At 53.3% G+C, this 12,985-nt stretch overlaps 2 protein-coding genes across 2 annotated transcripts in view; both read right to left on the reverse strand.

Moving 5' to 3' along the window:
* The window catches only part of LOC121361898 (vitamin D3 hydroxylase-associated protein), a 10,856-nt gene extending 10,052 nt beyond the window's left edge, over nt 1-804 (reverse strand). The window contains exon 1 of the mRNA XM_041482957.1: nt 595-804. Coding sequence (XP_041338891.1) covers nt 595-804 — 210 coding nt within the window. The remainder of the gene's footprint in view (nt 1-594) is intronic.
* Nucleotides 805-3,578: 2,774 nt separating this feature from the next.
* On the reverse strand, nt 3,579-11,967 carry LOC121362189 (fatty-acid amide hydrolase 1-like). The gene is made up of 15 exons (XM_041483497.1): nt 11,732-11,967; nt 10,580-10,693; nt 9,744-9,887; nt 9,284-9,417; nt 8,093-8,299; nt 7,654-7,694; nt 7,010-7,134; nt 6,708-6,833; nt 6,397-6,494; nt 5,923-6,022; nt 5,489-5,529; nt 5,071-5,110; nt 4,427-4,535; nt 4,005-4,150; nt 3,579-3,917 (listed from the first exon to the last, which is right to left on the reverse strand). Exons 1-15 carry the CDS (start codon nt 11,894-11,896, stop codon nt 3,789-3,791), a joined length of 1,719 nt encoding a protein of 572 aa, XP_041339431.1. The 5' UTR covers nt 11,897-11,967; the 3' UTR covers nt 3,579-3,788.
* Nucleotides 11,968-12,985: the final 1,018 nt, after the last annotated feature.

Genomic DNA, 12,985 nt, shown 5'->3' on the forward strand with positions numbered 1-12,985 from the left:
GGGGGGGAGGGGGGAAGTGTGTGGGCTGTTTGCAACCTCCCTTCCAAGAAAAGAATAGCAGGAGGTATTTCTTCTGGGTTTAAGACAATTCCAAAGGCCTGACCTCCTAAAATCCAGGTGCTTCTTTACCTGGGCATGGGCAGGAGGAAATGGCTTTTGGTCACTGATGGGCAGATGTTGGAAGGAGGTGGAACCCCCTTGTACTTTGAGGATGATGGGGCAGCCAGATCCCTATGGAGGGGTAGAGGAAAGAGGGTGGGAGAGGAAAGGCTTGGCAGCAGGGATGGATGAGGAGAATGAGCGTGGGAGGTCTGGGGTGGTGACCTGACTGAGAAGGTCCCAAGCTCCAATTTTTCTTTCATCCTCAGGATTTCCTCAATGGGTCTGTATTGATAAATACTTAATTGACACTGTCTTTTGTGGGAGGGCCTTTTGAGGCAATGGAGGGTGATGACCCTCACAAAACTTTGAGTTGGTGATGCTCCAAAACATGTCCGTGCCCCAGCCACAATTCACAGAGGGATTGATCAGAGCTCCCCCATTTCTTTGGTTATCCAAATTATAATCCCCTCCTTGCACATACCCCAAATTTACCTCTTGTTTAAGCCTGCGAGCTGCCTTCTCCATTCTCTCCAGGGCCAGATGCCGAGACCTCCTTGCCTCATCCATCTTCTGCTGGACCTGCCTCCTTCCCAGCCATTTCAGAAGCAGCACAGCTGCAGCTGAGCTGCAGAGCAGAGCCGAGAGGGCACGGAGATCTCCCCAGGATGGATCCAGGACCTGCCACAGTCGCTCTTGGGTCATGACTTCTGTCTCTTAAGGCCAGCTGCAGACACCTGGCTCTCCCACCTTCTCCTCGGAGGGCTGATGGATGCAGACTGTGCTCGCCTACTGTGCAGCATCAGCTCTGTTAAAGCAGAGCTGCTTTAACAGAGTCCAGGAATGGACTTTGCAGAGCGTGGACTTTGAAAGGGTCTGGCTGCTGGAGCAGCACTGTGGGTCAGGCTGCAAAGCAGTCTGCTCAGCTTACTCAGCCTGGAGGTTTCCCCAAGGCAGGGGTGTCCCCAAGGCTGTGTCTCCCCAGCCAGCGGCTGTGGCTGTACCTGGCTACACACAGAGCTGAATGCCAGCAAAGCCCAGCTCTGGGCTGGCCCTGCTATACCCACGTGCACTAATTAATGAACACTTAAGCCCATTAACAACAGTGCTCAGCCATCATCCCTGTCCCTCAGGCAGCATCACCTGCAGCCCCATGAGCCTGGGAAAACACAGTTCTCCTTGTCCTGGGGAACCTCATGTAGGGAGTCAGAGTGTCCCTGTGGAGAGATGGGAGCTCAGGAGATCCAAGACAATGAAGGTGCAACAGCGACTCTGGAAATGCAGTGTGGAAGGAGCTCTCTGAAAGTGCCTTCAAGGAGTGACTGCTCTGTATCATTTTCAAGAAAAGCCCCTTTGAAAAGCATTTTGGCAACCTGAATCAGAGGGCAGGCGCTTTTGGGAAATCCCCTCTGACGGATCCAGAGACTGCTCTCCTGCTTCTAACCCATCTTCCAGCCAGCAGAATGCAAAGGAGCTGGACCATATAGACTTACCAGCTGCCCCTTGCCATGGGTGCTCCCCTGCCCAGGACTGTTCTGTGGATTCGTGCAAAAAGGAGAGGCTGAAAAAATTAATCTTCTCTCAGTTCTCAAGCACCTGCAAGCCCACAGGGAAGGGGCAGGGGATGCCTCTGAGAGCTCATTGCCAAGAGGCAAGGCAACCCCCCTACTTCTGGAGAGGTGCTGGCTCTGCTCCAGTCAGCAGGGTAGCACAGCTTGTAAGGGGAGAGCGTCCAGAGTAACCATTGCTCTCTGTGGAGGGATCTCGTCTGGGAGCTGAAGCCAGTGGTCGTGCTGCTATATCGTGTTACCTTCTGGCCTGTTACAGACATGTCCTGTGAGATTATTCCTGTGTCAGCACGGAGGAAGCTTGAGGAAGACATGAGACCTTGCAGAGAAACTGCTGACAGGAAGACTGGGGAGGATCCTCCCTGTTTGGACAGGGTGGGTAGCAAAGTGAGCCAAACAGCTCAGTGGGGATGTCACCAACCTCTCCCCACTGACTGGTCTTCACTGCCCCATCCCAGCCTTCAGTGCTTCACTGCTGCCACTCACACCAACCTCTTGCTGCCCAGGCTGGGCTGGGAGCAGCCTGCAGCTGGCCCTTGTGGCAGCCTCAAGTCCCCAAAGCCAGCCAGCAGCTCCAGCCCTGCCTGGTGCACTGCCCCATGGCCACGGGCATGGCTTGCTGGAGGGCTTTGCTCACGGCTTCCAGTGAGGAATAATTACAGGTTCAGGTTCACTGGTCGCTCCATGGTTTGGACTCCTGCACCCTGCCCACCTCCATGACCGGGAGAGAGTGGTTAAACTAACAATGATGTGGAGCTTGGCTCTGGGTGCAGGGGTGCAGGTGGCACTGCCTTTCCTGGGACAAGTCCTCCAGGACTGAATTTTAAAACCAACTTATAACCCCATCCAGCATTTTCCATGTGGGAAGAAAGCACCTGTAACCTCATCCAGGCTCTTCTGGGCTTGGCTTTACATAGCATTCAGTCATGGGATGCCTGGAGCTCCCTCCCTCCTAAGCCTGCTGATAAAGAATGGGGACCCTTGGGGGCTGCTTTCTCCTTGGCTGTGATAAACACTATCCCAAGCCCTTGAAAACACTCCATGCTTTTGCATGGTTTAAACTATGATAATACATTAAAAACCCAAACATTAATCCTGCCAGAGCTTTTTTACAATCTGCTTTTGGCATTCCCGCATTGGGAAAACACTTTTGCCTTGTGGTATTCCTTTTGGAGCACCCTTGGAAACCTGCAGGGAGCAGCCAGTGCTGCCAACCCCAGCGATGGGGCTGCCAGTGGCTGGAAATCCTGCTGAAAAACCTGGCATGGGCCAAATGGGAGGAGAAGATGTGCAGGGCAGGCTGTCTGCTGTCCATCTGACCTTGGCACGCTGCTCAATACAGGCTTGAAAGGGGGTGGATTTAGGTAAGAGATAAGAAATTCTTTCCTTGGGGGTGGTGAGGCCCTGGCACAGGTTGCCCAGAGAAGCTGTGGATGCCTCACTCCTGGCAGTGTTCAAGACCTGGTTGGGTGGGGTTCTGAGCAACCTGTTCTAGTGGAAGGTGTCCCTGCCCGTGGAAGGAGATATCTCTAAGGGCCCTTCCAACACAAACTGTTCTGCAATTCCATGATTTCGCCTTCATGCTGTGCAGGGTGCCAGCAGCCCTGTGGGAAGTGGGCCAGCTCCATCCCTGCTTGCCAGAGTCTGCACGGAGGCTCAGCTTTCCCTTCTGACTGCTGGTCTCTGCTAGGGAAAACACCAGATTTCATCCTCAGGGAGCTGAGAACAGAGGGGAAAATCCCTGTTCCTACAGCACTCCCAGTAGCAGTCTGAGCATCTCAGACAGAACCAGTGCCCGTGCCCCAGTTTCCCCATTTGTAAGAGACAGCTCACATTCTTGTATTTCCCTGGGGTGATTAAACTCCATTCCAACCCCACACACAAACACAGACTTGAAATAACAGACATAACTCAGATAATAAAAAGCACTATGTTAGGACAATGATTGGAAGAGCTCCACCTCATCAGAGCTCTCCTTGCTTTCCTCTTGCTCCCAAATCCAGCAGCCAGCCCAGCCACCACTGCATCCTCACTGAGGGGCACCAGAGTCCTCTGGGTCACACCAAAGGATGGCCCATGCTGCTGTCAGCTGGGGTGCTGCTCTGGCTGAGCACCCGGCGCTCAGAAGAAACTGTTCTTCTTCAGGCTGAGGGTCTCCACCTCCTTCATGAAGCGCAGGCACAGCTCCTCCTGCCACGGCAGGGCCACGCACTGCACGGCCACGGGCATCCCCACACTGCCACGGAAAGCCTGGGCACAGAGAGAGGGACAGGCTTGGGGATCTCCAGAGCAAGGGATGGGGGAGCTCGTGCCCCTGGAGAACCTGGCACCGCTCACCTTCGCCAGGGTCCGGTCCCACCAGTCCTGATAGTATCCCTTGTAGCCCTTCAGCTGCTCCTCATCCTCGTCCGTCACCAGCGTGACAGGGACAACGCCAGCGGGGAAGTCCAAGGCGTTGTAGAGCATGGTGTAGCTGACTGCCACTGGGGGAGAGGGGGAGTTTCCAGTGCCAGCCTGCACAGGGAGAGCCTTCACCCCTCTGTATGCAGGATTCCAGCTAATGGGGCACTCGTTCTGGGATGGAAACCGGCCCTTTGGCTCCCACTGCACCGGGGGCTGTTCCAGGTGCACCCCGTGGGCTGGGCAGCAGCTGTCCCAAGAGCTGAGCTCTTCCTGCTGCTGGCCAGCACCCTGGGGATGTGAGGGCGGCAGGAAGGCTGCTCACAGCAGCACAGCAGAGGTCCCTGTGGGTGCCCTACCTGAGAGCTTGGCAGGGTAGCCGATGCCCAGGGCCGGGCCCAGCATGGGGCACAGCATGACATCCAGATTCAGCTTCTTCCACTGGGCAATGAACTGGTGGCAAAAGTCCTGAGGAGGAAATGTGCTGGTGGTCAGTGGGGTGGGTGTACTGTCCCACAGCTGCTGGCTGAGGCTCTCCTTGGGCATCCAGCTGGGCTCTCAGCTCTTCTCTGGGAGCAGCAAACAGGCTACACCAGGCCTGATCCTGCTAAAATCCAGCAATGCTGTGCTGCCTGGACAATATTCCTCCCAGCTCACAAAGCACCCTCTTCCTGGTAAACTGGAGATGGGCAAAGACTGAGTGCACAGGCACATGGTGACTTGGGACATGAGCTTTTGTTTTTGGAAAACCAAAAGGGAAATAAAGGAACGTGTGATGATGTACATTTTTACATGCAGGTGTCAAAAATTCAGGTGTGTTGTCCTAATCTTTAAATGTGCTGAGAACTTGCACATCCAAGTGAGGTCTGTTGAGGAGTGACGTGTTCCCATCTTACATCACCAGAGACCTGATCATCTCCTAACCTTGGTGAGTGCTGAATCTGCCTCTTCCCAAAGAGAAGTCAAAAAAAAACCTATTTAACCCCAAACTTTAATACTTTACCTCGATTTCATGATGAAGGCTCCAGACTTCATCCACTGTGCTGTAAAAGGAAACAAATCCAATGAAAGGCATTCTTCCCTGTGCACAGCTTCTTTCTGCCTTATGGCATCCCTTCCTCTTGGCATGATGGATGCATGAACCAGTGCTGAAGCCAACACATTATTTCATTCCCACAGGCTTCATCCTCTTCCTAAGCAAAAGGCTATGACCCTGCTCTCATTCCCACCCTCAATTTCCAAACAGTTTTCCAAACCCAGCAGGGTTATGGTGTTGACACAAATTGCTCTGTTTGCTCCCACCCTTGCATTTTCTGCCTTGCATTCTCTCAGACACACGCAGCTGCAGCAGTATCAATAATGTAGCAAACACTGCTGCAAAACAAATCTTCAGACATTTGCTCAGGCTCAGATTTACTCACTTTTCTTTCATACTTCTTATGATACTTGAAAATCGAGGCACCTGAGCAGGAGAAAGTGAAAAAAAAAATATAAATCCCAGCTCTGTCCTCTGAGACAGCTCAGTCACAAATAGAAGTTGTTTCCTCAGTGTCGATACTTGAAAATCGAGGCACCTGAGCAGGAGAAAGTGAAAAAAAAAAAATAAATCCCAGCTCTGTCCTCTGTGACAGCTCAGTCACAAATAGAAGCTGTTTCCTCAGTGTTCAGGCCAGATTTTCCCCACAATGGGGAGAAAAGGAACAGAAATAGCATCACCCCAGTTTGGAGATGTGTCTGACCACAGCCAGATATAATAATGTCCAGAGACTTCTCTGTGGAAAGCCTTCCTCCAATGGGAGACAAGTTACTCACATACAGCTTAACTCTGCCTACACTAGAAAGAAAAGGACCTTACGAAAGGTTTGGAAATCCAGGAGAGGAGAGTTTTCAGCCAGTGTGGTGCCTTTGCCAGCCAGAAGAACAGCTTCGTGCCGCCTTTCTCCATCTCCCCTTTGCTGAAAGGTAGAGGGGGGTTCAGCTGAGCAGTGGTAGGAAGCAATCACAGCAGATCAGCTTTTCCCAGGCCAACCCCTCTGAACAGCCTGTCTAAGTGACAAAAAGAGGATTGCTCCATTCTGTTGGGCAACACTTGATTAATCGTCACAGCATTTGCAGGATATCAGCTCCCAGCCTCCTTCCAAGGCTGGTAACAATCCCAAAGAGAACCAAAGTACAGCTGAATCACTTAATGTTAAGCCCCACCCAGTGCCTACCAGCCACTACCTACATCCACTAGATCTGCTACCTGTATCCCAAGTCCAGCCAGACCCTAGGGAGGATTTTTATAGCCAGGCACCAATCCCACCAAACCATTCCAGGCCACACTTACAATTTCCTGACAAAGGAGCTGCCTCCATCTGCGAACATTCCCCTGACACAGTAGTTAAACATCACGTAGTCCACATTTGTGAGTTCAAAGGGCACCAGCTGGAGGGACAATGGAGGAGGGTATCAGTGGCACAGGCACTGTTTGGGAGAAGCCACTGAGGGCTTGAAGCAGGCTGTGCTGAGCTGAGGATTTCCTGACAAGCCCACAGGAAAACCTCCATCCTTCCCTGAAACAATATTTTCCCTTTGAACAACAACCGCTGAGTCAAGAGACACGGGATGGGCTTGTCCCCCTCTCCAAGCAGCCCCTACCGTGTGGCCAGCCTCCTCCAGGAGCTGCTTGGTCTCGCGGACGGCGCGTCGCATGGCCGGGCTGGGCATGGTGAAGAAATCGGTTTCATAGTAGCCTATGCGGAGGGGTTTTGTGCTGGAATACACCTGCAGGGAGAGGGAGGTGCTGGCTGGAAGGCTGCCAGGGGAGCCAGCAGCACACCCACGCCACGGGGCGAGTCTGGAAAGCAGCACTTGGCTCTGCCCAGGTGCCCACCCGTGGGTCAGGTGTTCTCAGCCTGCAGCTCTCCCCAGAGGTCTCTGGCCTTTCGGAGGCTCTGTACCTCTTCATTGAAGGGGAGGGGTGGCACTGTGCTGTCCAGGCTGAACATGTCCTCACTCAGGAGCGCCCGCAGGCACAGCGCCAGGCTGTCCACGTCTTTTGCCAGTGGTCCCACTGCTGCAGCCACTGGAAGAGACCACAAGAGAGCATTCATGGCTGAGGGTCTTCCAAGGGCATGTTCTGCAGAACCAGGACCTCTTGGCATTGTTTTGTCTTAATCTAGTGTTGGCAACAGTTTCTCTTTAAGAATTGGGCAGGGGATGCCCACAAGTGCCTTCCCACCCACAGATCCATCATTATGGACTGAGTTGCTATCCATTAATACGTACCCTGACATCTCAATTTCATGACTTAAAACAAAATAAACAAAAACCTTTGTCAATCATGACACGAGGACAACATCAGACACTCCCTTTGGCTGCTAATCCCACCCTCACCAAGCAGTGACAGGCAAGGCCACACCCTGTGGGTAACAGGTTGTATTGTGGTTTATGCTACACAAACAGCTCCTCTCAGCTCATGTTAGGAAAAAAAATCCATGAAAGGGAACCTGCTTCTCTCTAAAGGTGATGGAGAAAGTCCCCCATAACCAGAGGGTCCTTCTCACCCCTGCCCTGCTGCTGGGGGACAGACATCAACTCCTACCTGCCTTCTGCCCAACGACTCCAGCCATCACTCCTCTTTTGCTGTAAAGAAAAGAGACACACAAAATACAGCAGCTGAGTAGTTTTCATTGAAGGGAAAGGCTTTAAGCAGATGCAAGTATTAATTAAAATTGCAGATGTGAAGGTTGGCTAAAGGAAGGGCCAAGAGAAAGCTCAAAAGACAAAGTCTCGGCCTGAGTGATTTAGGCCACGTCAGCCAGAAGAACCATCCCCTCAGCAGGCAGATGAAGAGGCTTCCCCACCTCCATTCTGGGGGAACCAATGCTTCCCTCCATATAGATATTGCTCAGGCAGGAGGGATAAATGAGCTCTTCCCAGTTCTTCCCAAGATTCCCTTGCCCACAGGAGCAGGAGCATCCCAGCAGAGCGGCTGGTAGAGTGGCTGTCACCCAGAGATGTCGCTGCATTTCTCACAGTACCTGAGTCTCTTCCCTGTGGGTTTGATTGCACAGATCCCACAGAAGGCAGCAGGAAAACGCAGGCTCCCTCCTACATCCGTCCCAATGCCCAAGATGGACCCACCACCTCCTATAAGTGCTCCTTCTCCACCAGAGGAGCCTCCAGGGGTTCTGGTGTACATCAGAGGGTTGCGGGTCTGACCAAAGATTAAGTTCTTGCAGTCATAGCTGAAGAGACAGAGATAGAGAGATTGCAAATGAGGAATTCAGGTATCTGCTGCTGTGGACCCCAGACACCACTAAAAGACCTTGAAAAGACAATCAGGTAATTCACTAGTTGTTACACTGACATAATTTACTGTGGTTGTGAAGACCATGAGCCTTTTCCTGGTGGTCCCAGGACATGAATTCACTGAGAGATTATGTCACTGACATTAAACCTACCCCAGAGAGAACCTCTGGCAGCACAAATACAGCAACCCTCCTGGAAAGTATTCCTGTTCAGGTAGCCCAGTGCCACAGGTCACCCAAAGCTGAGCCCCTGCTTGAGCACAGGCCAAATGCCAACTGCAGAGATATCTGACACTGGACTTCCCCAGAAAGTGGTGCAAAGTCTGATAATCCCTGGGGCAACCTCTTTGTGTGGCTTTTTTGAACTGTGGCCAGCCATTACCACATCACCTTAAGAAAGGCCTTTCATAGGGCTTGGGCAATGGTGGCCCACAGAGGAGCTTTGCCAGAGCTCACTTGGCAGGACACAGGGACACTAGAAGGGTGGCTGTCCAGCAGAGCACACCTGAGCACACCACATATCAATGACACCAAGAGTGGTCTTGCCAGATAGAGCAGGAGGTTTGGGGGCAGAATAATTTGAGCCCATTAGCTTAACTAGCTTCCCCTTCCATGAATATGTGTTTGCATTTTAGAGTTAATAGGATCATCTCTGAGAAGTTAATTTTAAAAAAGACAAAAAACAGTCTCCTCTCCTCCTCCTCTTCTGCTTCTTGATTTCATGTGGAACTAGAAATAATTTTTATCCTCAGTGTAAATGTGTTTACTTTTTAAAGTGAAATTTATAGACACAAAGAATGGAGACCAGGTGTTGTTATATAAAAAGAAGTGGGAAATGAGAACGAGACCAGATAGAAACGCTCCCTTGAGAGGAGGAAGAGAGCACTGCTGCTATGCTGAGGGAATGGAGCACCCACCTACCTGATGAGGGACTGGGGAACATTGGTTTTGACAAATGGAATTGCCCCCTGTCTCTTGAGCACCTGCACCACCACGCTGTCCTCTGCTGCGGGTTTATTGAGGTTTTTTATGAACCCCAGTGTGGAGTCATGACCCTGGGAATAGAGGACAATGAGGTTTCCAGTTGGAGGACTGCAATTCTCCCTGTCCCCATACTTTTATCTACACGTTTAAGTGCATACATGCACCTCCAGCAACTCACCCACCACACACACGTTTAAAGGTGTGCTGATGGCAAACCTGACCACACTCCTCTGCTGGCTCACATGGGAGACAGGCAGTAAAGCCCCTCCCCTGTCCAGGCAGCCCATTCCACATCAGCTATGACAAAGTCAAGACAGCTGCTGAGGTCAAAGCTCCCCCTTCCCCAAACTTCAACCCACAGGGATTTCGGGATACATGGGAATTGTGCTGGAGATACCTGGCAGTCGATGGAGTCTTTGATGCTGACAGGCACCCCATAGAGCAGACCTTGCTTCTCCATCAGCTTGGCTTTGCGGAGCTGGGTCTCGCTTTCCTGCAGAAACTCCGTGATGCAGTTGGTTTCTGTGGCAAGTTGGAGGGCCTTGGGGAAAGGAGGACAAGCCCACAGGTGAGTCACAGCCCAAGGTGCTGCACAATGAGCTCCGTTCTGCAAAGGACACCTGCCTTTTTCTCCTCCCCATCTGCACAGCTGGTGTCAGGGCAGCCCTTGCTGCTACTTTTCAAACCAAACTCCAAAATGGACACAGTGGGGCCATAGTACCAGTCTGTGTGTGCTAAAGGGAGGCACTCAGCTCAGATGAATACCACAGACTGTTCTCTTGTTTGAGCTTCTGGGATGGCATAAATGATAGTCCCTAAGAGGGAGCCCAGGAAGTGATCAGAACATTAGAGCAAAAGTAGAGAATGGACATGAAAACTGACTTTTTGATGTTTAACAACCCATTTGGAGATGGAGGGGAGACAACAGCAGCACTCTGCCACTTCCCTACAAGTATACCTGCCCTAGGGAAGGTGTGGGCTCTCCCAGGAAGGCATGGCTCTGCAGATGCTGCTTGCTGCTCATTTTTCCTCCAAACCAAGCTGAGAGCTATGGCAGGCAGATGCCCAGCTCTCTAACCACTCACAGAAAGCCACAGAAGGGCCCACCACTAACCAGTGAGCACTGACAGCTCTGCAGCATTTGAGCCAGGTTTGAACCTTGTGTTGTGCTCCTCCCAAAAGAAGCCAGCCTCACCATGGGTGACACACTGCCCTGCTGCCCTTGCTCCTCACCTTGCCCACGTAGGCATAGAAGACGTGGTCCAGAGGCAGGGAGCCATCTCGGAGCTTCCTGGAGAGCTCCGGCAGAGGCAGAGAGAGGACGGAGACTACGTTCACGGAAGGATGCTACGGGAAAGGTTGAACAGGCAATGTCACACTTCTACTTCAGCTGATGGGTTCCTCCTTTCTCCTTGGTCTCCTCTGTAACTCACCCCAAAAATATCTGCCATTTAGTCACTGAAGGTGGTATCTGCCTCAAGACCACATCCTGCTCTACCTGGCACCTGTGAGCACGGTGTGAAACTCTCAGGGCCAGTATTAGCCCCGGCTTTCTCAGCCTTTCTTCCTGTTCAGACCAGGCACGCCAAGCACCTACTAATTAAAATAAAGCCATTCACACAGCCTTGTTCAGACAGGTCATGGCCGGGCCTGGGGGAGCAGCTTAGTGCAATGCTCTTGCTGAATTACAGTGGGAGTTAGCGTCATGGTTATACAAATGGTTCCATCAAGGAATGAAACCAGAACCAGAGCCAGTTCTTCTCCTGGCACTATATGATATTTGCACATGGAATTGCAAAAACCAGGGAGCCCCTGGGCTGGTAATTTTTGGGTCAGCCGAGGTTTTTCACCACCTACCAAACATCATGAAAAATGTATCAAACCTCACGCTTCCGAGCTGGACTCTGAACCTGAGCGAGTTTGCTCCAGCCCGAGGCCGGGCTGCCTGCCGGGAGCGCGGGGCACCATCGCATCCCTGCCCTACCCCTGCAGCTGCGGCTGCACTTCGGCCTCTGCTGATAACACATCGCCTGTCGCCTCTTCCTGCTGCCTCCTCAGCCAGCCTGAGCCTGAGCCTCCCGCCACGGCCACGGGGAGCTTTCACACAGGGATTTTCCCCTCCTCGCTGCCCGTGACGGCAATGGGGATAACGGGTTATCCCCCGCTCCCCATCCCCGCGACAGCGGCGACCGCTGCGGGCTACACACCCACACTGACTTAGAAAGCGAAAATAATAACAACACTTAATCCCCGTGGGTCCATATAAGGAGCCGGGAGAGCACCTGACAGGCGGGCGAGCAGCCGGAGGGGCACGGGCTGGGCGGCGGGGAGGGGGCCCAGGTGCGGAGCCCCCCGGGGGATGCAGCGGGGGCCGCCGGCGCTCACCTGCTCCCGAAAGCGCCGCGCCGCCGCCTCCATCCGCACCAGGCTGAGCTCCTGCCGCTCCTGCGCCTCCGCCACCTTCCTCCAGAGCGCCCGGCGCCGCCGCCATCGCAGCAGCAGCAGCAGCAGCGCCGAGCCGCCGAGCAGCGCGGGCAGCGGCACCCGCATGGCGCGGCACCGGCACCGGCACCGGCACCGGCACCGGCGGCAGCGCTCCCCGAGCCGCCGCAGCCCGCTCCGCCCCGCCCGGCCGGCCAAGGGCACCCGCCCGTGGGGAGAGCGAGCCAAAACCTGGGCGGGATTCCGGCTGGACAGGGATTTAACCGGCTGGCTGTCGTGCGAGCGCAGAGCGGGCGGGGAGGGGGAGGCTCGGCAGCAGGAAAAGCTGCTGGATGGCAGCTCGCTCCTCCCTGTGCTGGGTGGTCTCTGTCTGATAAGGTTTATGGGTTTTTCCGTTTTCCCAGGGAGGTTTTGATCTCTCCGTAATTTTTCAGCTCCTCTGGGAACAGTCTTGGCTTGGAGGATCAAGGCAGCTCGGAGGGGAGTCCCAAAGGTACCCGACTCTCCTGCGTTGCTGGAGCCAAGCGGCTGTGTGGGAAAGAGAAGCAGTAAATGTCGCAGGCTGTGCCCGGCGGAGCTCTGTTGTCACTGGCAGGGCACGGGTGTGCCTGTGCTGTGCAAAGCGCCGCGGCTTCGAGCAGCGCTGTCTGGCATCCCTGCTTTCTGCGGCCTTGCACTCCGTGTTGAGGGAAACTCCAAAAGAATTTCTTCACCACCAGCCCACAAGGGGTCTGTCCTTAAAAAAAAAACAACCCTCCACGACTTCCAAAAGCCTGTCAGAAAATATTTCAAGCTGTCCAGTTTAGATACTGCCCGTAGGATTGTGAAAAACTGTTGGGAAGAATTTGGGATGTTTTCTCACTTCCCAGCAGGATGAACTGTTCCCAAGCCACCCCTGGGCAGATGCTGAGCTAGAAAATGTGATGGAGCTAGATGCACCCAGACTCGACTTTCCTGGCATTATTGCTCAGGCCACTGGCTTTATTTCTTTGTTTTCAGGATCTCAGGGCTCCTCTGGAAGCAGCTGAACCACTCGTGCCTGAGCCTGGCACCCTTGGAGGGAGCTGCTGTGCTGTGCATCCGCAGTGTCCTGGGGTGTGCTGGACATACTCCGTGTCCTGGGGCTCTTTGCTGAAGGGTTTTGAAGCCTCAAAAATACTCAGTCCTCATGAACTCCACGTCTTCTTGCTCTGAGAA

The sequence above is a fragment of the Pyrgilauda ruficollis genome, unplaced genomic scaffold, assembly GCF_017590135.1.
Source record: "Pyrgilauda ruficollis isolate IOZ18807 unplaced genomic scaffold, ASM1759013v1 scaffold6, whole genome shotgun sequence".
Classification (NCBI taxonomy): domain Eukaryota; kingdom Metazoa; phylum Chordata; class Aves; order Passeriformes; family Passeridae; genus Pyrgilauda; species Pyrgilauda ruficollis.

Coding starts and splice junctions, on each gene's coding strand:
- LOC121362189 (XM_041483497.1), bottom strand. CDS start 11,896: ATGCGGGTGCCGCTGCCCGCGCTGCTCGGCGGCTCGGCGCTGCTGCTG. Junction 9,888..10,579: donor TCTATGCCTACGTGGGCAAG/GTGAGGAGCAAG, acceptor CCTTTCCCCAAG/GCCCTCCAACTTGCCACAGA. Junction 7,135..7,653: donor AGTCGTTGGGCAGAAGGCAG/GTAGGAGTTGAT, acceptor GGTCTCTTCCAG/TGGCTGCAGCAGTGGGACCA.